This window comes from Aotus nancymaae, unplaced genomic scaffold (genome assembly GCF_030222135.1).
Source record: "Aotus nancymaae isolate 86718 unplaced genomic scaffold, 86718_ANA_hifiasm-v0.15.2.pri h1tg000059l, whole genome shotgun sequence".
Taxonomy (NCBI): Eukaryota; Metazoa; Chordata; class Mammalia; order Primates; family Aotidae; genus Aotus; species Aotus nancymaae.
Window position 1 is genome coordinate 58,129,373 of NW_026988473.1, and position 21,522 is coordinate 58,150,894.

The 21,522-nt window shown below is 38.4% G+C and overlaps 2 protein-coding genes across 4 annotated transcripts in view; one reads left to right on the forward strand and one right to left on the reverse strand.

The window, feature by feature from the left end:
- Window positions 1-3,014, reverse strand: part of C2CD3 (C2 domain containing 3 centriole elongation regulator) — a 155,497-nt gene extending 152,483 nt beyond the window's left edge. The window contains exons 1-2 of one of the 3 annotated variants that reach the window (XM_021675069.2): window positions 2,749-3,014; window positions 387-656 (exon numbers count right to left, since the gene is read on the reverse strand). In XM_021675069.2, coding sequence (XP_021530744.2) covers window positions 387-656; window positions 2,749-2,803 — 325 coding nt within the window. In that variant the 5' untranslated portion in view covers window positions 2,804-3,014. Of the gene's footprint in view, window positions 1-386; window positions 657-2,748 lie in introns of those variants that run through there. The other 2 variants (XM_064365284.1, XM_064365285.1) reach the window with 2 other exon arrangements.
- Window positions 3,015-3,264: 250 nt separating this feature from the next.
- The window catches only part of PPME1 (protein phosphatase methylesterase 1), a 79,362-nt gene continuing 61,104 nt past the window's right edge, over window positions 3,265-21,522 (forward strand). Inside the window, exons 1-2 of the mRNA XM_064365287.1 lie at window positions 3,265-3,533; window positions 21,058-21,151. Coding sequence (XP_064221357.1) covers window positions 3,433-3,533; window positions 21,058-21,151 — 195 coding nt within the window. The 5' untranslated portion in view covers window positions 3,265-3,432. The remainder of the gene's footprint in view (window positions 3,534-21,057; window positions 21,152-21,522) is intronic.

Below are 21,522 nucleotides of genomic sequence, written 5' to 3' on the forward strand. Positions count from 1 at the left end.
TACAGTTATTACCTAAAAAAGCATGGTGTAGTAAAAAGAGCATGAGTTTTGGTGACAGACAGAAGTTACTAATTCAGCCATTTAGTAACTTTGTGACCTTAGAAAGTATTCATCTCTCTAAACTTGTTTCCTTGTCTATAAAATAGAGAAAATACCCATCTTTCAGGGTTATTGTAAAGATTAGAAGTAATACATTTGAAAATTGCTGGCACATAGTAATATACTCAATGAATTTACAAAGAAAAATCTGTATTATAAAAACTTTTTGACTCTTCAGTAATTAACAACGCCCATATATACTAGGTACACAACAACACTTATTGCTGACAATATAACCACATGCTTTATATTAGGTCTGCAGGTGCAATGATAAAACAATAACATACCTGTTAGGTAAGAGGTAAACTGTTTTGGACCACAACGAATAGCATAACGTGTAGTTGTTCTCACAGCTTTTGGTTCAGTCTGCAATGCATCCCTGGGACAAAAGAGGGTTCCATCTGATGTTTCTCCCCACCATCTCACTCGGACAAGTACACAAGTGGGAGGTTTTGCAATCTTCCATATGACTTTATTAACAGTAAGTTTTAGAAAGCAGCGTAGCTGGCCTTCAACCAGAGGGGGCAGGCTTGTAGATGGAGAAATGTCGCTCAAACCTGTAGAAGAATCCAAGAAAACTGAGTCAAAATTTAGACTAAATATAGAAAATATGCTTTTTGAATGAAAATAAACAAAACACTTTAGTCTTTAGTTCAGTAATTTATCATCATTTGGAAAGAAGGTTTATCCTATCTATTATTCTAATACATGAGAAGTAACTATCAAATCAGATCACAGAATAACCTACCCGGTCATGTAACCTACCCTGATAACTAATTAGTATTTAAGGTTTGATTTGAGTTACTATCTGAAAAATAAAAACATCACAAATAGTTGAAGTTTTTCTAAGTTTGGTTGAGATTTTTCTAAGTACAGTCGTTTTAATTATTTCAACACCTACAGTTTTTAACATATGTTATCTTTATCTAACTCTGTTTTTTTTAAAAAAATCACTTATTACAAAACAGCAACAACTCCCTTCACTCAATTCACAAACGATTTAGTCTGTATCATACAACTCAGCATTTCAATGAAGAACATCTTAAATTGTCTGTATCTTTTCTGTCCTGCCAAGATCACACAGTCAGTGAGGACACAGACTATCTAATCTTCAGAGTCTGCCAATATTTTTAACACAGTGCTGGGTTCATATATTTATTGGCTTTAGTATTTCCTGTATTTCAGAAAGACATTAAAGTGTAAAAAAAGTGATTAATCTTGACTTTCTATAAAATGTTCTTTTAATAACCCTGATTGTCTTCCATTCACAGTACCTTTTCATGAAGACTTAGAGATTTAAGAAACCATTCTTATATTGTGTACACCTTTTTTTCCTTTGACTTTTCTTTGAGGAATGGTTATGTTTCATAGGAAGAAAATATACGGAATGTATCAGATCAGGAATTTATACAACTAATTCCTTGGACTTCTAATGCAAACACCCCCTCTGCCCTCCATAGTGGAGAAAAGACCCACCATAATCCTTATAGATAATTTCAACATAAAAATTATACATAGTTGTGTATATATTTCTGCATATGTAAATGGTATAGGAAAAAGTACATTCTATCTATACTGTGTAATATTATTTCTACTTTGACTTTCCGCCTATCAACCAAACTTTCTTGACTGGTTTGACACAGGGAGCACTAGCATACTTCAGTCTCAGATCCTCCTATCTCTCGCGGCAAGAAAATCACTACCTCAAAACTGCCTTAGTAATCTTTAAACAGCTTGGATAAGAGTAATTCCCAGATTGTAGCTTCAGTCCTCAACCCAATGGCCTAAAGTCCTATCACTGTTCCCGTATTCTTTTCTCACTAAACTGCCTACAGTGCAAAAAGGCAGGGTCACCCCATGTCCTTTTTTCCTTCAAGGCAGCCTTGTAGAGATTCAATGTCGTTTCCTGATCTACTCTGGGTTTCTAGGGTGACTGTTTTCACTGCAGTTAATATCCCCTACTCGGTGAGCTTGTGTCTTCTTGAGCTGCTAACCTAATGAGCGCTCTCATCAGGTTAACCTGCTGCACACTCTTTCACGATCTCAGGTGCTTCAGAAGATCCTCATTCCTTTACCCAGAATCCAATCCTATCACACCTGTCATTCCTTTCTTCCCCCCTCTATACTCCACAATTATTTTCTGAAACTCCTGCTCATAGCCCTTCACGCTTCATTCACTCAACTAACATTTACCGAGTCCTGCTTTGTATTAGTCCTTTGTCATTCAGTAATGTAGAAACCGTGATCCTTGCCTACAATCACACAAGCAATGACACAATCCCTTTGCCAATTTATGTTTCTTCCTGTGGACCTCTAAAACTACACACACACACACACACACACACACACACACACTTAACTTCGTTATCAAAACCACTCCTACTGTTTGTTCTTCTCCTTTACAGTCATCCTACCGGTAACCTTCATCGCACCGCATTTATTACCACTCTGTGGCCCCTACCCCAGCCCCTGATTCCTTTCCATTCTCTGGAGGGCCAACTGCCCTTCCTCTTAACCTTCTGGTTCCCTGGCTATTTCCCCTCTTCCGTCCCTTATCTTGTTTAGCCAGCGGGGTTGGGGGTCTCCCTAAAACTCCTTACATCCTGCTCCCCTATTACGCTTTCCTCAATCTTTGATCGCACGGATTACCTCTTTTCTTGCGCCCACGGCTGCCCCCAGGCCCTTGGCCTTTTCGTTGTTTCATGATGAGCCCGAACTCTTCTTTACAAGCTCAACTCCGTCTCCAGCACCTAAGCAATATCTCTCCCGCCATCCCTCCCCACCGCGCCTGCGTTCCCCGGCAACCGGCGCCGCTGTGCAGCCTGGGAGGCAGAAAGAAGCGACTCTTCCTTTAACAGACTCCGGACAACGGTGCAAAGAGAAGGCGCCAAGACGTCTTCCCTACAATAGACTACAATACCCAGGATGCTTTGCTACACTACCTCTGCGGGGTTGGCTGGCGACGCCTCCAGCTGCGCAAGCGCATAGGAATACGCCCTTCGAGGACTCCATTGCCCAGGGTGCATTGCCCTGAAGAGCGCGCCTCTTTCCGGTGAAAGTCGTCGGGTTCCCGGCTGGGAGACTGCGAAGTTCTCAGACTCAGTTACCCAGCTTACTTTGTGGGAGGGCTGTTGCGCACGTCCGGTGGAAGCGCTGAAGCGAGTGGGTGGAGTTTACGGAGCCGGTGGGCGGTAGGCGGTGCTACTGGTATCTGGGTGCTGTCCAAAGGCGACAGGACGTCGTTAGGGGAGCGAGCCGTGACCGGTTGGGCCACACTCAACGTGGGACGAAGGTTCGCCTACTGTTTGACTACGTGCGTGCAGCCTCCCCTTAATGTCGGCCCTCGAAAAGAGCATGCACCTCGGCCGCCTTCCCTCTCGCCCACCCCTACCCGGCAGCGGGGGCAGTCAGAGCGGAGCCAAGATGCGAATGGGGTACGTGACCCATACCCCTTCTCCCTAGGGGCCGGGCCCCAATCATTGGAGAATGGTGTCTCTGGGCGTCCAGAGAGGCACGGGAAAGGACTCTACGGATAGGAGAAAATGTTGGCGGCGGCCTGGAGACATTTAGATGGAGTAGAAGGCAGATTGGGGGACTAGGGGAGGCGCCAAGTCAATGGAAACTGGAGGAAAAATAACGTTGTTGACGGTAGAAAGGAATGAGGCAAAATTGGGGAAGCTGAGAGTAACATAAGGGATCTGAGAATCACCTCCAGAAAAAATAGAAAAGGGAGTAGAACGGTGACAAAGGTGGAGGGAAGTGGGGAATGACAGAGAAAAGTTGAGGGGAATTGGGGCAAAGGTTTGGGAGGAGTAGATATTATCACACTTCTAATATCTACACTGTGAGAACTAGATATTAGAAAAGCTTAGGGGAGTGGAGAACACCTGAGACAGGGTTGGAGAAAGAAAGAGGACAACTAGGAAGCAGACGATTCTAGAGAATTCCCGGAGGTGTAAAGGCAGATTCAGGGAATGAGAGGTGAGATTAGGTCTCTTAAGGGAGAATGAGAAAGTTTGGGGAGAAGGCCTAAGGTAAGCTGGAGAACATAGCCACGAAGATTGTTAAGGTAATAGGAATGTGCTGAGAAGCTGGACAGGATACGGGAGAGAGAGAAGAAGGAGAGGACTAAAGAATTTAAAAAGTGACCATAGGCTCTAAAGATTGAGAAATGACTATAACTACGGTTTGTTGAAGGGAAGTGCTGCAGTTGTAAGGTATGGGAAGCTTAAAAAGGAAAATTCCGGCAATCAGTTTTTGCTGGGCCAATAGATCGGAGGGAAGTGATGTACTGGCCTAAGACTTTGAATTAGTGAAGCTTTGGGAGTAAAGGGTGTTTTTGGGGAAATGGTTTGCTGGAAAGGGAGGAGAACTGTGTTGAAGAGATAGGCTTTGAAATTTTATATCATCAAATGGCTTGTGCCAGGTTGGGGGATACTTGGGCCAAGGAGAAAGAATGAGGTGAACCTGGGAGAAGTAATTGCTGGAAAGCAGAGAGAATTGAATAGGTATTTCATTTTGAGGTGAGATTTGTAGTTTCAGACAGGATTCTGGGAATTAGTGACTGTAAAGAGAAAAGGAGTAGGAAGGATACTTAGGTATGAGGAATTAAGAGTGTATTTGGGATTCTAGAGATGAATTGGTAGATACTCTTTGAAAAAGGACTACAGAAGAGAAACCTTAGGTTCTGAAGAAGTAATACGTGTAAAAACTGATCAAAAAGGAGGTGAGGGGCCGGGCGCAGTGGCTCACGCCTATAATCCCAGCACTTTGGGAGGCCGAGGCGGGTGGATCACGAGGTCAGGAGATCGAGACCATCCTGGTCAACATGGTGAAACCCCGTCTCTACTAAAAATACAAAAAATTAGCTGGGCATGGTGGCGCGTGCCTGTAATCCCAGCTACTCAGGAGGCTGAGGCAGGAGAATTGCCTGAATCCAGGAGGCGGAGGTTGCGGTGAACCGAGATCGCGCCATTGCACTCCAGCCTGGGTAACAAGAGCGAAACTCCGTCTCAAAAAAAAAAATAAATAAATAAATAAAGGAAGTGAGAATACGAGATGCAGTACTGTGACAGTAAGTCCTAGGGATGAAAAGAAAGGAGAATCCTATACAACTGGGGTAAAGGAATGGGAAGAATGGTTGGGAAAAACAGGGAAGGAAACTAAGAACTGAAGTGGAGACCTGCTATGAGACACAGTAGAAAAATGAGAAAACTTTAGCAGAAGATAGATAAATGGATGCACAGTAGAGGAGGTAGAAAGGTACCTAGTAGAAGTGAAGATTGTTTTCGCTTTGGAAGACAGAAAGATTGGACTATATAACATGAATAAAGTTAATTTGGAAACCGACCCATAACATTATTTGGAAAAATTAACCTGGAGTATAATATTAACGTAACAGTAATCGTTGATATATATCTTAATTTCTGCCTTTCTTTAACTAAAATTTGATCTTTCAGTATACCAGCACTCTTCTATACAAATACATAAGAAAAGCATATTTTTAATAATTATACATTTTTTAGATAAGTTTAATTAGAGCTTAGCTTCTCACTTTGTCAAAACAAGTTCTCTGAAGATTGAAGAACTGGGTGAAAATACTGAGAGAAAATAAAAGGAAAATCTGCTGATTAGAAGATTTCATAATTGTTAGTAATTTATCCTTTTTATTTTTTGTTACTTTTCATTTTGTTTTTTTAGAGACAGAACGAGATTCTGTTGCCCAGGCTGGAGTGCAGTGGCATGATCTCGGCTTACTGCAACTCCCACCTCATGGGTTCAAGCGATTCTCGTGACTCAGTCTCCCATGTAGCTGGGATTACAGGCATGCACCACCACACCTAGCTAATTTTTGTATTTTTAGTAGAGATGCAGTTTCACCATGTTGGCCAGGCTGGTCTTGAACTCCTGGCCTCAAGTGATCTGCCCCAGTTAGCCTCCCAAAGTAATGGGATTATAGGAGTGAGCTACGTGTCTAGCCAACTTATCCTTTTTTTTTTGTCTCTCAAATTTATTTTTTATTTTTATTTTATTTTATTTTTCATTTTACTTTAGGTGTATACTATATCCAGCATTTCTCCCCTTGTTATCCCTCCCCACCCCCCCAACGCTCCCCACCCCCCACTGTCCCTCCCCTACTCCTCCCAACTGCACCAGTGTGTGATGCTCCTCTCCCTGAGTCCACGTGTTCTCATTGTTCAACACCCACCTATGAGTGAGAACATGTGGTGTTTGGTTTTCTGTTCTTGTGTCAGTTTGCTGAGAATGATGGCTTCCAGATTCATCCAAGTCCCCAACTTAACCTTTTTAAATAGATGCTTTTGTCTTCCTGGTTTAGGTTAACTGTTTGTCCTGGAAAAGAAAGTTCTTTACAAAGGTTTTTCTTTATGATAATATTGTGAAGAGAAGAACATATATTGGTGAATATTTGTGTGGTCCTCAAATGGCTTGTTTTCCCGTATTTTTCTTTTCTGTTTTTATTGATACATAAGCAGGCTTCATCTAAGTCTCATGGTAGTAATAACATAGATTATCTTTCCCCTTAGAATCATAAAGCTGAAAGAGAGTGTAGACATGGTCTCATTTCACCACTTCATCATGTAATTGAGGAACCCAACATTCAGAGAGTTCTGTATTCTATAAGGAATGGGGGAAATATATTCTCTTAATAAATGAGGGAACTGAGACTCACATATTCCTAAGGCACCCTAGAAGCTTAGCGGTGGAGCCATTAAAGACTAGGACTTGGGTCTCTTGACTGTGAGACCCACTGTGTATTTTGAAGTCATAATTGTCATTTGGGAATACTTAATTTGAGTTGTATATCTTATTCCTTTGCAAATAATTTAGGATTCAGTCTTTTTCTTTAGTCAGTCATGATTTATGATGTCTCACACCAATTTCACAGCATTCTTTATGTCATCTTATACTCACTTGCTTTTTTCTTAACTTCCATTCTTCCACTCCCTCATCTATCTGTTACTCGAAAGTTAGTCCTGTTTCCTTGATAGTCTCTTGTGTGGCTTACTCTTTCAACTATTTTTGATGATCTCTTGCCTTCAGTGAACATTATTTAGGCATGTTTCCATATTCAGGGTGCATATTCTCAGTTTGTGATTTTTCATGAATTTCCATAATACAGTTTTTCAGATTAGATTTAGTAATTCCAAAATATTGTTGGATAATTTAATAATAGCAATGTTTAAAGTAAGTACTATGTGCCAGACATTGTGGTAGTAACTTTATGTTAATTAATGTGTCCACAAACCTGCAAGGTGGATATTTTCCTGCATTACATTCAGCCTCAGAGATTAAAACTTACCCAACTAATATGTAGCAGAACCAAGATTCAATCTAAGTTTAGTCTCTAGAATCCATTCCCTTTTCAGTACACTAATATTTTTTCTTGAGTAAGGCCTGAAATCTTGGTGTCACTGTTCATTTTAATAGGTGCCAGTAGGTGTTGCCAAAAATGTAGTGGTTTTGCACTTATTTTTTAAAGCTTTTGGAGCTACTCTGATTAAAGTAGATGTGAGATCCCTATTTCCTTCGCACCCCTGGCGTGCTTGAGAGAAGTATCTTTTGAAAGTCACTGCTTTAGTATATACTATTACAATTAGAGGAACTATAAAATGTTAAAGCCATTCATTATTCAACATGTCTTTGGTTTATCAGTAGTTCTACTTTTGGGCCAAGTGTAGTGGCTCACACCTGTAATCCCAGCACTTTGGGAGGCCAAGGTGGGTGGATCACCTGAGGTTGGGAGTTCAAGACCAGCCCGACCAACATAGAGAAACCCCATCCCTATTAAAAATGCAAAATTAGCTGAGCGTGGTGGCACATGCCTGTAATCCCAGCTACTTGGGAGGCTGGGGCAGGACAATCGCTTGAACCCAGAGGCAGAGGTTGCGGTGAGCTGAGATTGTGCCATTGCCCTCCAGCCTGGGCAACAAGAGCAAAACTCTGTCTCAAAAAAAAAAAAAAAAAAGTTCTACTTTTCTGTAATTATCTCTTACATTCCTTTTTCTTTTTTAAGAGATAGGGTCTTGCTGTGTTGCCCAGGCTGAAGTACAGTGGCTTTTCGCAGACATAGTCTTGGTGCATTACAGTCTCAAATTCCTGGGCTCAAGCGGTCTTCCCACTTCATCCTCTTGAGTAGGTAGGACTGCAGATGCTTGCTAGGATGCCCAGCTCTGTAGTGATTTAACTGATATGTATATAGAGTCCCTTTTTATATTTGATGAGGTAAACTAGGGCAGGAATTAATATTTTCTTTTAATAAATGAGAAAACTGAAATGTTCATTGACTTGCCTAAGATCACAGAATCATTATGTGGCAGGAACAACATTCAAACCCAGGACTTCATATTTTTAGTCCATTGTTCTTTTTATACCTTGGGTTGAAGGATTTGGTGTTTGAAGTGGCATAGATCTAAGTTTAAAGCCCAACTTAGGTATTTACATTGGTCAAGTCATTTAACTTCCCATAGTCTGTTTTCTTATCTCTAAAATGAGTATGCATTGCTTACCTTAGAGTGCTGTAAGAATAAGATAATACATAAAAAGCACTTACAGTTCCTGACACATAAGCTCTTAAGGAACGATAGCTAGTAGATAATTATATATTGAGAACTGTGAAGAAGGTTCCTAGTTCATGTGGAAGCTCTCCTTTCAGTTTCTTATCAGCTTCCCTCCCACGAGCTGTATGTTTATTCATATCGATTAGATAATCTTTCATCCTCTTCTTAAATTTATTATGGATATCAGGCCTCTTAGGAAGGCTTTAATGAGCTAGTCACACAGATGGAGAAATAAAGGGCAAAGTGAAGTGATTTGCTCAAGGTCACAGATTGAGTTACTAAAAGGATCAAATCCCAGTATTTCTGTTTATTTTTTCATTAGATTTTTTAAAAATTAAGTTATAATTTATATGCCATAGAAATAATTCTTTTAAATATACAATTTAGAGATTTTTTGGTATATTCAATCGATAGTACAGTTATCACCACTAATTGCAGAACATTTTCATTATTCCATAAACTCCTTACCTATTAGCATCCTCCCTTCCCCCTAGCATATATTGCTTCTGGATCTTGAGTCATAGAAAGACTTTTCCTTCTTTTCAGGTTATAAAGGAGTTCATACATGTTTTTTCCTGGTACCTGTATGATGTCCTTTTTTTTTTTTTTTTTTGAGACGGAGTTTCGCTCTTGTTACCCAGGCTGGAGTGCAATGGCACAATCTCAGCTCACCGCAACCTCCGCCTCCTGGGTTCAGGCAATTCTCCTGCCTCAGCCTCCTGAGTAGCTGGGATTACAGGCACGCGCCACCATGCCCAGCTTATTTTTTGTATTTTTAGTAGAGACGAGGTTTCACTGTGTTGACCAGGATGGTCTCGATCTCTTGACCTCGTGATCCACCCGCCTCGGCCTCCCAAAGTGCTGGGATTACAGGCGTGAGCCACCGCGCCCGGCCCTTTTTTTTTTTTTTTGAGACGGAATCTTGCTGTGTCACCCAGGCCTGAGTGCAGTGGCGTGATCTCGGCTCACTGCAACCTCCGCTTCCCGGGTTCAAGCAGTTCTCCTGCTTCAGCCTCCCAAGTAGCTGGGATTACAGGCATGCACCACCACACATGGCTAATTTTTGTATTTTTAGTCGAAATGGAGTTTCATTATCTAAAATGATGGAGTTTCATTTTTAGTTGAGATGGAGGCCAGGCTGGTCTTAAACTCATGGCCTCAGGTAATCCACCCGCTTTGGCTTCCCAAAGTGCTGGGATTACAGGCATGAGTCACCACACCTGGCCTTTTTTTTTTTTTTAATCCATTTGAAGTTTATCTTGATATGCAAAGTGAGGAACAGAAGAAATTTTATTTTTATCCACAGGCTATCTAGTTGTTTTAGCATCATTTATTAAAATGCCCTTACCCATTATGTTAATATTACTATAATAAAGAAAGTCCTGGCCAGGCTCAGTGGTCCATGCCTGTAATCCCGGCACTTTGGGAAGCCAAGGCCTGTGGACCGCTTGAGTTTGGGAGTTGGAGACCAGCCCGGACAACATGGTGAAATGCCGTCTCTACAAAAATAACAAAAATTTAGCTACATGTGGTGGTGTGTGCCTGTAGTCCCAGCTACTTAGGAGGATCGATCATTTGAGTCTGGGAAGCAAAAGTTGCAATGAGCCAAGATCACGCCACTGCACTCCAGCCTGGGACACAAAGTGAGACTTTGTCTAAAAAAAAAAAAGAAGTCCTCTTCCTCGCTGATTAAAATGACACCATTATCATATACCAAATTTCTACATAGATTTGGGTGTGTGGAGTTTCTTTTATGTGGTACTGCTATACTTTTCATTAGAGGCTTTATTAGTATGTTTTGATGGATGTTAGAGATTATTTCCCCCTTGCTCATTTTTAGGATTTTCCTGGTTCCTCTCGTTTTTTTCTCACTAACTTTCTAATCCAATAGACTAGTGCCAGAAAAATATCCTGATAGTATTTTTCTTGGGATTACATTTAAATACAAACATTAATTTAGAATAAACATTTTTATGACATCGAATGTTCCTTGAAGAAATATGGTATCTTTCAATTTGTATGAATCCCTTTTGAAGGAAATACATTTCAGATTCCAAGTGTTGACCTAAATTGTATTCAGTGTAAAGTTACTTAAATTCCATAGTACTCTTAAATAATTGTAAAACCCAATAGGTTTACTGTTTAATTACAATTAAATCTACAAAAATCCCCAAACTCACATTAGCAACATTATGTTGATGTGAAATAATCTAAGTTTCTGTTATCAGTTTACTGTAGTTTAAACTAAAAGGACATTTATTATTGTTCCAGGATGTTCCAGGGTTGATTGAGTTGCTAAACAATTTCATTCAGGACCCAGGCTTTTTGCATCCTTTCTTTTGCCATCCTTATAATGGTGGCTTTTCCTTCTCTTGCTTGTCACCTTATGGTTGCAGGATGGCTGTTGCCACTCTACTTCTATCTTCTCTTTACAAATAAAAAGAAACAGGGGCCAAAGTCCTTTCCTAACTAAGCTTGTTTTTTAATTTTTTCCCAGAAATGCAAGCTCCCCAGCAGTTTTCCCTTAAGTCTTATTGTCCAGAACTGTTCACATACCCATCCTAAAACCAATCACTGGCAGTAGAGAATAGGATTACTGTGACTGGTTTAGACCAATTTTGATTCATTCCCTTGGAGGAGGGACAACAAGAGATCTCCACTAGTTACTTAAACAAAGTATCACAATTCTGTTATGATTGAAGAAGAGAGAGAGAGAGGGAAGAGAGAGAGGGAAGTGGGCAGGTAATGTCTGGAATGGAGAATAAACAGCATCTGCCCCAAATCCTGACGTTAACAACTAGAGAAGCCTAATCTTCTGGTTTCAAATTCCCTATTGTTTTTATTTCAGTATAAGTATAGGAAATAATAATCTCACCTCCAAACCCCCTGCCTGTTATTGCCAGATTTGAGCCCCTTGAGATTCATTTCAGAACTTCTGAGTAAAAGCCCATTTTTCCATTGTTTCTAATTGCCAGCAAATCTTTCTTCTTAGTAGCTCCAAAATTGGGTAATTTCTCTTTTGTTTTATTTTAAACCTAATGAACCTTCCTTGTTATGTTACCTGATGTCAGATTTGAGAAAACATCTCTAGTTGTTTGGGAAAGACTTTTTCCTTCAGACTATTGAATATTTTTTTTTAAGAGAAGAAAGTTTTAATTAATAGTTCCATTAAGAGGGTGGCCACACTTAAATGTTTTTCAATACAACATTGATTACCTGTTTCAGGTACATTCTACCAATATATTTTGAAGATTGAATAAGAGATTATATTGAAAATTCCAATCATTTCAAACCACACCAGAAGACTGAAGTTGTTTACTTATCAATCCTTTTCCTATATGCTTCTGTGTGTTTTTGGTCATGAACTTCTTCTAGGTTTAAGTAGAAATCCTCTCTACTTAACAAGTTGTGTGACTCTGGTCAGTTATTTTTCTCTTCTTGGGCCTCATTATCATGGAAAGAAAGAACACTTTGGCACCTGACATACTTGTTTAAATCCAAGCTCCTCAGCCTGGGGAACATAGCAAAAACTTGCCTCTACTAAAACAAAACAAAACAATCATTCATTGTGGTGCACACCAGTAGTCCCAGCTACTTGAGAGACTGAGATGGGAGAATCACTTGAGCCTAGGAGTCTGAGGTTGCAGTGTGCTGTGATCATGCCACTGCACTTCAGCCTGGGAAACAGAATGAGACCCTATCTCTAAAAATAATAATTATAAAATAAAAAGTCAAATGAATCCAAGCTCCAGTGCTACCAAAAGTGACTCTGGGCAAGTTATTTAGTATTTCTGAGTCACATACTTTAATGGTACTGTTCAGAACTCTTGCTTGGTACGTAATGAACACCTAGTTGTTTCCTTTCATAAAGTAAGATTTGAGTTAGATGATCTCTAACAGCATGATTCATGATGTAGTTTTTAGAATCCTGAGGTCTGCTGCTTAATGGCATGCCTTGGAGTAAGGAACCCTTCAGACCTACCACAACCCTCGGCCAGCCATCTGGTTGCTTTCTTTCCATTCTCTTCAACACACTGCTAATAAGGACGTTTTTAAAACAGTGGTGCCTTGATTTAAATAGCTGACTGCAATTAAACTTCAGTATTTAGCCTCCACTACCAGACTCTTAGACTAAAGAATCTGTGACAACAGTGATTAAGACTGCTACTGTGCCAGTTCATGACTCATCAATAACTCTCTTAACAGACTTAAGCAGCCTAGATGTTGATGTATTATGCCTATTTAGATTTGAGACATTCATGTAAAAATATACAATTTATATTTCTTGTTCCTTATTCTATAGGCAAGGAAGGTTTTTCCTTCTTCCCTGTCTCCCCTTTCTCTCCTTTCTCCTGGCTTTCCTTAGGATTTGATCATATAGTTTTGTTGGTTTTGGTTATTATCTCCTAGTAGGCATATCACATTGTAGGCAAGTGGAACATTCTCTATTCTCCTTAGTCCTCCAACTTGTAATTGTTGGTCAGCTGTCTATGCCTCAAAACTGTTGAGGTGCGTAAGGGTAGGAATTGTGTCTGAATTTTGCTGGCGCCTAGAATGCTGTCTGCTTTAGTGCTAACCGAACAAGAAACCCAAATCCTGGCCTACTAACCCCATTCTATAAGAACAACGTTACTTCCCCACCAGTTCTCTTAAGATGGTGTAACTAGGGCTATACTCCCTTTCTCCTAAAAGCAGTTATACTTCATAGAATAATAGAATCTCTATTTCAATACCAGCTTTTAGGTAAAATGTGTTGTGTTTACAATACGTTACTTTGAGATTTAAAATAATTATGTGGTTGAAACTCAGGCTTGTAATAGGTCTCATGATATGTACAGATTCAGGCTTGTTAATTTTATTTTATCAAAATTTGACAATTTATGTCTTCCTCTTTGATTCCCTAAACCTGAAAGCAAGTCCATTATTATAAGAGAGCACATGTCAATTAACAATTATTTTCACACCAGCCTTATTTTATAGTATTCAGTTTTTCTGCCCTTGCCCAATTTATCACTTATTCTTTAAGACTGAAGACTATTTTCCAAGTAAGTGGTACTTGCACATTGGTGATTCCACCAAATTTGGGGACCAGAGCAAGCAGTTTACCATTAAAGGGTAGTGTTAAAAGCTCTCCAATGTCATGTCCTAAGCAGTGTTAATTTCCCAAGTGTTTCTTGCACTTAACAATTACCAAGTTCATTTTGCTGGCAATGCCTTCCATTTTCTTCTCTTTTTCAAGTCCTGCCTATCCTTTAAAACTCATGAAGTGCTTTCAGACTACTTTAACTCATTCATTTGCTCTCTCTTCTCTGAGCACCTGTAACAGTTTTGGCATCTCCACTCACCAATTTTTATGTATTGGTATTGCATTTTTTCACTGTTCTGTGTCAAACTTATCAAAGATAATTTTATGCAGAATTTTGTGTTTCCTCAAAAAAATTTGGAGCTCCTGTAGTGTAAGGATCTTTGTTTCTCTGCGCTTTCTATTGTAACACAGCTAAATGCTTCTGTAAAATTTAATTTAATGGACACGTGGAACACATTCATTTAAAATAAAGTCCTGAAGACTTTTCTAGTCAGTTCAGCTTGCACTGATTTTTCTATTTGTTGTCCTTTGGTGGCACGTGCCATTATACCAGGAATCAGCAAATGTTTTCTGGTAAGAGCCAGATAGTATTTTAGGCTTTGTGGGCCATTTTAGTTGTTACAGCTACTCAACTCTCCTGAGTGAAAGCAGCTACAGACAATATGTAACTGAATGTGTCTGTGTTGTAACAACACTTTATGGACATTGAAATTTGACTTTCACATAATTTTCACGTCATTAGTCTCTCTCCTCACCCTGCCCTCCACCTTTTACAAATGTAAAGATCATTCTCTGATCATGGGCCAAACAAAAATAGGTGGTGGGCTGGATTTCCTGTAGGCTGTAGTTTGCCAACTTAGTATCAATACTGTTAGTTCTGTACTTCTACTGTCTTGTAGTAGAAAGAAGATAGGTTTTAAAATCAATAAACTGCATTCTCTTCCTGGCTTTACTACTTACCGCTTAACTGATGCAAACTTGACTTTATTTTTTTTAAATGTAGATAATACTAGCCTCAGAGTTTTTGAGGAGGAAATGAGATATGTGTAGAAATATTTAAGTTGGAAAATTGTCTAATGGAAACTTACTATATTTCCTCAATTCTAAGATACATTTTGATTTTACATTTAAAATGATAGTGTCTTTTTTTTTTTTTTCTGCATATGTACCCCGGAACCTAAAGTGCAATAAAATATTAAAAAAAAAAAAAAAAAAAGAAAGTGGTGAAAGAACAGCTACTCCACAGACAACAGAGCAGGACATTCCCGAAAATAAGAGGAGGAACGTATCCACCCTAGCCTAGGTATAATACTTATGTATATGGGGAGTTGTGTTCTGCTACAATAGTTTGTGATAAAGGATTAATTTCTTAATTACTATATTTTTGTAAGAATTGATATGATTATCTTTAAAGCAAAATTAGTAATGCCTTTTTTCTCCAGATATCGGGATATCTGGATGCTCCCAAGTTTGGGTATGTTTAGTAAACATTATTAATTTGTTCCCTTAACCGTAAACATCCAGAGGCTAGGAATGCCTTACTTTCTGAGAATGCAGCCTAGCAAGTCCCAGCCTCATTTTCCTAGCCCTTACTCAAAATGGAGTTGCTCTGGTTTGAATGATTCTGACAAATTGACCATAAATACTAGTTTATTTCTGGACTTTTGATTCTATTTAGGTAATCTCTATGTCTGTTCTTATACCTGTACCACAGTCTTGATTGGTGTAGTACCCCATTTGCTTTTACTAGAAAGCTTGTAAGTATTAGGTAAGGATTATTAGCCTCAAAGCTGCTTAATAATATTAACAACAAATATTTATTGGGAAGCCAAACTAAGTGCTTTATGCATGTTAACTCATTTCAGACTGTCAACAGATATTAGTCATTGATGTATATCAGGCTCTGGGGTGGGAATACATTGGTGAACAAATGGAGAACCTTCTTGCTGTAATGGATCTCACATTAGTGGTGAATTAGTTGGGGTGACTGGAGGATAATAACAAATACAGGAATAAGATAATTTTAGAAAATAATTAGTTTTATGATAAATAGAACAGACTAATTTGAGAGTAACCAAGGGATGAAAGGGCGTCTTTGATCCTCATAATACCTCCTATAAAATCGGTCCTATAATCCCCTGACATGAAGAAACTCAGGCTTACCAGAAGTGAAGTGACTTAATAAAGGCAGAAATGGGTTATGAAAATAAACCTTTAGTTGGTAGCAAATGGAAAATTATTTCAAGTTTAGGAACTAATAACAAGACAGTATCTTCTCATTCTTTTTCTCTTTCTGCTGGAAATAGGTTGTTAACATCAAATTATAGGGTTCTTAATTTGGGATTCATAGATAGATTTCTTGAAGCCAGTGAAATTATATACAAAATATATGTACGTGCATTTTTTTTTCTAGATTGAAGGTTCATAGCTTTCATCAAATTCTGAACATGGTCTGTGATAACAGCAAAAGGTCCATAAACAAATTCGATTCATGTGACTTAGGAGACACCATATTTTCTGTGTGTCTTTCACAGCACCACTTTGTCTCCTCTCTGCCAAACTTCTTCCTCTGGCAACAGTAGGTGGGAGGAAATTATATATTTATTTTGTTAGGTTTGAAATAAATTTTATTCTAATGTAAAAAAAATTTATACAATTACCTACCAGAATAGATTTTTATTTATAAGTTGTAAGACTTAATTATTTATTTCTCTGTTCAAAACTTTAAAATTGACTTTGATTCTGCTGTCAGTCATTCTTCATATCTTGAACATTCCCAAGATTTGTTCATTGCCTTTGAAAGGTTATTCTCTGTTTTTCTATTTTTAATTCCATTGTCAGTTAAGACTCCCATTCTTTTTTCTTTGTCAACCCTATTAACTGATCCCATCCTTTTCTAGGTAGGTTATTGCAAAATATTTTTTCCCGGAATCAAGTCCATCTTTTGCCGGTAACCAGATTGATCTTTCTGAAATAATTTCATCTCTATGTTTTATTGACTCTTCAGGAGACAGGGTTTTACCTTGTCATCCAGGCTAGAATGTAGTGGTGTGATCACAGCTCACTGTATCCTTGATCTCTTGGGCTCAAATGATCCTCCTGCCTCAGCCTCTCAAGTAGCTAGAACCAAACGCACATGCCACCATGCCTACCTAATTTTTTTTTTTTAGTAGAAAGAAGGTCTTGCTATGTTGCCCAGGCTAGCCTCCATCTCCTGAGCTCAAACGATCCTCTTGCCTTGACCTCCCAAAGTGCTGGGATTACAGGCATGAGCCACCATGTTCAGCCCGACTCTTCATTTTCTCCCATTCAAGTACTAACCAGGCCCAACCCTGCTTAGCTTCCAAGATCAGACGAGATCTGCCACATTCAGGATATTATGGCCATACACTAGCTCTTTGTTTTCTATGATATCATCCAAACCTATCTGACTATTGGGCCTCTGCAAAAAAAATTACACACATACAAATAATAGAAAAAGAACATGTATTTCCCATTTTATTAAGCTAACATACTTTCTCCACTATCTATGTTTAATTGTGTCAACTTCTTTTAACTTTTCAAAAATGCTGTATTATTCCTTCCTCATTCCAGTTAGCTATTTTGTGGTTTGTTTTCAGTGTCTCCTATGACAGGCAGCAGGCTGGGTTCTTATTCATACTCTCTTATCTGCCTGAAATGTCTTATCCCTCCTTCCCTATTTCCATCAGCTGAAATTCTACCTGTCCTTCAAGGCCTAGCTTAAGTATGTTGGTGTGGTTTTTTTTTTAAGCCTGTCTTTATTCTCCAAGCTGGAAGTAATCTTTCTTTCCTCCTTTGAATATTCACTGCACTTCAGCTGTACTTCTTAGGGTATTTAACTCTTTGTATATTTTGTTAGATATTTATGGACTTTTTTTTCTCTCTTTTTTATAATTTTTTTAAATTTATTTTTCACTCCCAGTTTATGAGTGGAGGTATTTATGGACTTAATACTAACTTATTGACAGCAAATATGTTGTCTCTCTAGTTTTATAGTTATCCCAGCATCTCCCATTATCCTATGTCAATTCCAGCCTTATGTATATAATAGGTTCTTGGTAAATATTTTTTGAATGAATTAATCTTCTTTTTTTGAGAGAGAGAGACAGAGTCTCACAGTTTTGCCCAGGTTAGAGTACAGTGGCTATTCACGGGTGTGATAATAGTACACTACAGCCTTGAACTCCAGGGCTCAAGTGATCATCCTGTTTTAGTCTACCAAGTAGCTGGGACTACAGGGGTGTACTACCACACCCAACAATCCAACAATAAATTCTTTTAAAAATGTAACTATTAGTCTGTTTTACGTTGCCAATAAAGATGTGTCCAAACTGGGTAATGTATAAAGAGAAAAAGGTTTAATGGTTCCACATGACTGGAGAGGCTCATAATTTAAATTTAAATGTTCCACATGACTGGAGAGGCTCATAATCATGGCAGAAGGAAATAGCACATCTTACATGTTGGCAGACAAGAGAGAATTGAGATTCAAGTGAAAGGGGTTTTCCCTTATAAAACCATCAGATCTCAGCTGGGCATGGTGGCTCAAGCCTATAATCTCAGCACTTTGAGAGGCCGAGGCAGACAGATCAGAAGGTCAGGAGTTTGAGGCCAGCCTGACCAACATGGTGAAACCCTGTCTCTACTGAAAATATAAAAACTAGGTGGGCATGATGGCGTGTGCCTGTAATCCCAGCTACTCGGGAGGCTGAGGCAGCAGAATTGCTTGAACCTGGGAAGTGGAGGTTGCAGTGAGCCAAGATTGTGCTACTGCACTCCAGCCCGGGTGAGAGAGTGAGACTCCATCTAAAAAACAAAGCAAAAACCCCATCAGATCTCATGAGACTCATTCACTACCATGAAAACAGTATGGGAGAAACAGCCCCATGATTCAATTATCTCTCACCAGGTCCTTCCCACAACAGATGGAATTATGGGAGCTACAATTCAAGATGAGATTTGGGTGGGGACACAGCCAAACCATATCGGTAACTTAACCTTGTTATGCTTTTGAAAGTTCTTTCACTACTTTAAAATTCTTTCATTATAACCCTATTGGCGGGGGGGAAGTTAGCAATTAATTTAAAAAGGCCTACACAAGCTAGGCGTAAAATAAGAATCTAAAGCTATTTGAAAAATCAGTCTAAACTGTATCCCTAAAATTCACAATATTCTGTTCTGACTAAAATACAAAAATAATGTAAGATTCTTGCCACCTCTGTAATGTGTAATATTGGTTACAAAATTAATTGAAGTCTTCTGATTTATAAACAATTGTGTGTTTGTTTGTTGTTTTGAGATGGTGTCTCACTCTGTCACCCAGGCTAGAGTGCAGTGGCTTGATTTTGGCTCACTGCAACTGCCGCCTTCTGGGTTCAAGCGATTCTCCTGCCTCAACCTTCCCAAGTAGCTGGGACTATAGGCGTGTGCTACTACACCCAGCTTATTTTTGTATTTTTAGTAGAGTTGGGATTTTGCCATGTTGCCCAGGCTGGTCTCAAATTCCTGACCTCTGGTGATCTGCCTGCCTCAGCCTCTCAAGGTGCTGGGATTACAGGTGTGAGCCACCGTGCCCGGCCCAATTATGTGTTTAAAAAAAGGTGTTAGGGGTATGCTAGAAAATCTCTGTGGGAGTTGGAGCAACTTTTGGAGATGGAGGAATATTGATTCCTTAAATAAATGGGAATTACTCATTTGGTCAAAATAAGTTGAGTGGTCCCTGGAACCTTTTTTGTTTGTTTATTTTTAGTTTTGGATTAGAAGTCCTGGGCTCAGTTTATCTTCCCACCTCACTCTCTCCCTAGTGGGACTACAGGGCTTTTTTTTTTTTTTTTTTTTAAATAGAAGAAATAAGTGGAGGGTGTTCTCCAATGAATAATTTCTATTTATAGGAAGTAATTTTTCTTTAACTGGTACCTGGGTAACTTGTAAAGGTTCTTTGGCATTGGCAGAGTCAGCTATATTTAGACTACAAAAAGGAAACCTCCAATAATGTGGACTTAAGCCTTATTTCTTTTCAGAAGCATAAATAACAGCATGAGAAAATTAAAGGATGAAAGAAGTGATACAGCATTGGGGTAAAGGGCAGAGGCTTTGGAGAGAGAGTGGTAGAACTGGATTTGAATTTTGTCACTACTGCTGATAGAATGCTGAATTTCCTCCATTACTGGGAAGAAGAATAGGTTGGAAACAGGATGGCTCAGAATTTCTTTCCTGTATTCCATCTAAGATTGAAGACATAAATTGTGAATAGACATTTATTAGTTTATTTTGTTTTAAAATAATTTTATATTTTTAATAATACATGATCAAAAATCAAAAGATAGAAACATAGATTGAAAATTTTTCCTCTCATTTCCCAATCATACTTTCCAAGATACCATAAATGTTGTATTAGTATCCTTCGAGAGATATTGAAAACATACATAAACATATATATTTCCCAATTTTCCCAAGTGATAGTATATATATCATGTTCATCTTGGAGTTATATATTCACATATATGAATCTTGGAGTTATATATTCATGTATAAAGACCTTTATCAATATATTTCTTCATTTTTACAATTAACTAGTATTTTTCTATGTACTACAGTTTATTTTCATCAGTCCCCTATGATGGATATTAGATTTTTTCCAACTTCTCTCTATTATAAAGGATGCTGCATTGAATACTTAAGTCATTTCACTTCTATGTGAGCAGTACTTCAGACGAATTCCTGTAAGTTCAAGGTGTCGATATTGCCAGTTTGCCTTCCATGAAGGTTGTGTATTGATTGTTTGGGAATGACAAGGAAGCATGAAAGAGTATGAGGAATTAAATTTGTAAAGGAGTAGTAGTGACCAGGAATGACTGTAGTAGGAATGATATTAAAGTCAGTTGGAAGGATGGAAATGAGCCTACAGTCAAGAGCAGGGCAAAAAATTAGCAGGTTTTGTGTGTATATGAACACAGAATTTATTTGTGATTAAAATATATTAATGAATTTTGAAAAAAATCCTAAAATTTTTACTCTTCAATCTATGTCTGGATTTAAAAACATTTTAAAATACTTTTTAAAATATATTTACATTATTAGGTAATATAATTCATTAAATACATACTTATTTAATACATTTTTGATACTTTGTGATGAACTCTTTATATCTTTAAGAGAAAATACCTTTGCTGTTTTCATTACTGATTTACATTTAGCATTTATTGACCAAGATTTTATCTCTTTATGCGTAATTACTTTTTTCTGAAATGTCTCTCTCTTTTTTTTCTTCAGCCCTGGAAGAAAGCGAGACTTTTCCCCTGTTCCCTGGAGTCAGTATTTTGAGTCCATGGAAGATGTAGAAGTAGAGAATGAAACTGGCAAGGATATATCCTTTGCAAAATGGCTTATTCTTTTGTGAGCTTATGACATTGTCTAAGTTAAAAGACTTGCGTAGTTTCTAAAATGTTCTTTATTTCTGCTGCTTATTTTACCTTATTCCCCACTTGTTCTTTATGGAATATTGCCTGCAAGTCCATGCCAATAACTTTCTTGGCTGTAATTCTCTAGTGCATGGAGAAGGGATTAAGAATTAAATTATTGAAACAGATATACTGTCTTAGAGACCCAGGGGAAGGTTTCATGAGTCAAATGAGCTGAACTAGTTTTGTTTATAGAATCCAGGGATTATGTACTCACTAGAGCAAAGGGAATTTTTTTTTTATTATTATTGAACAAATAGTCACACTGGTTTCATGC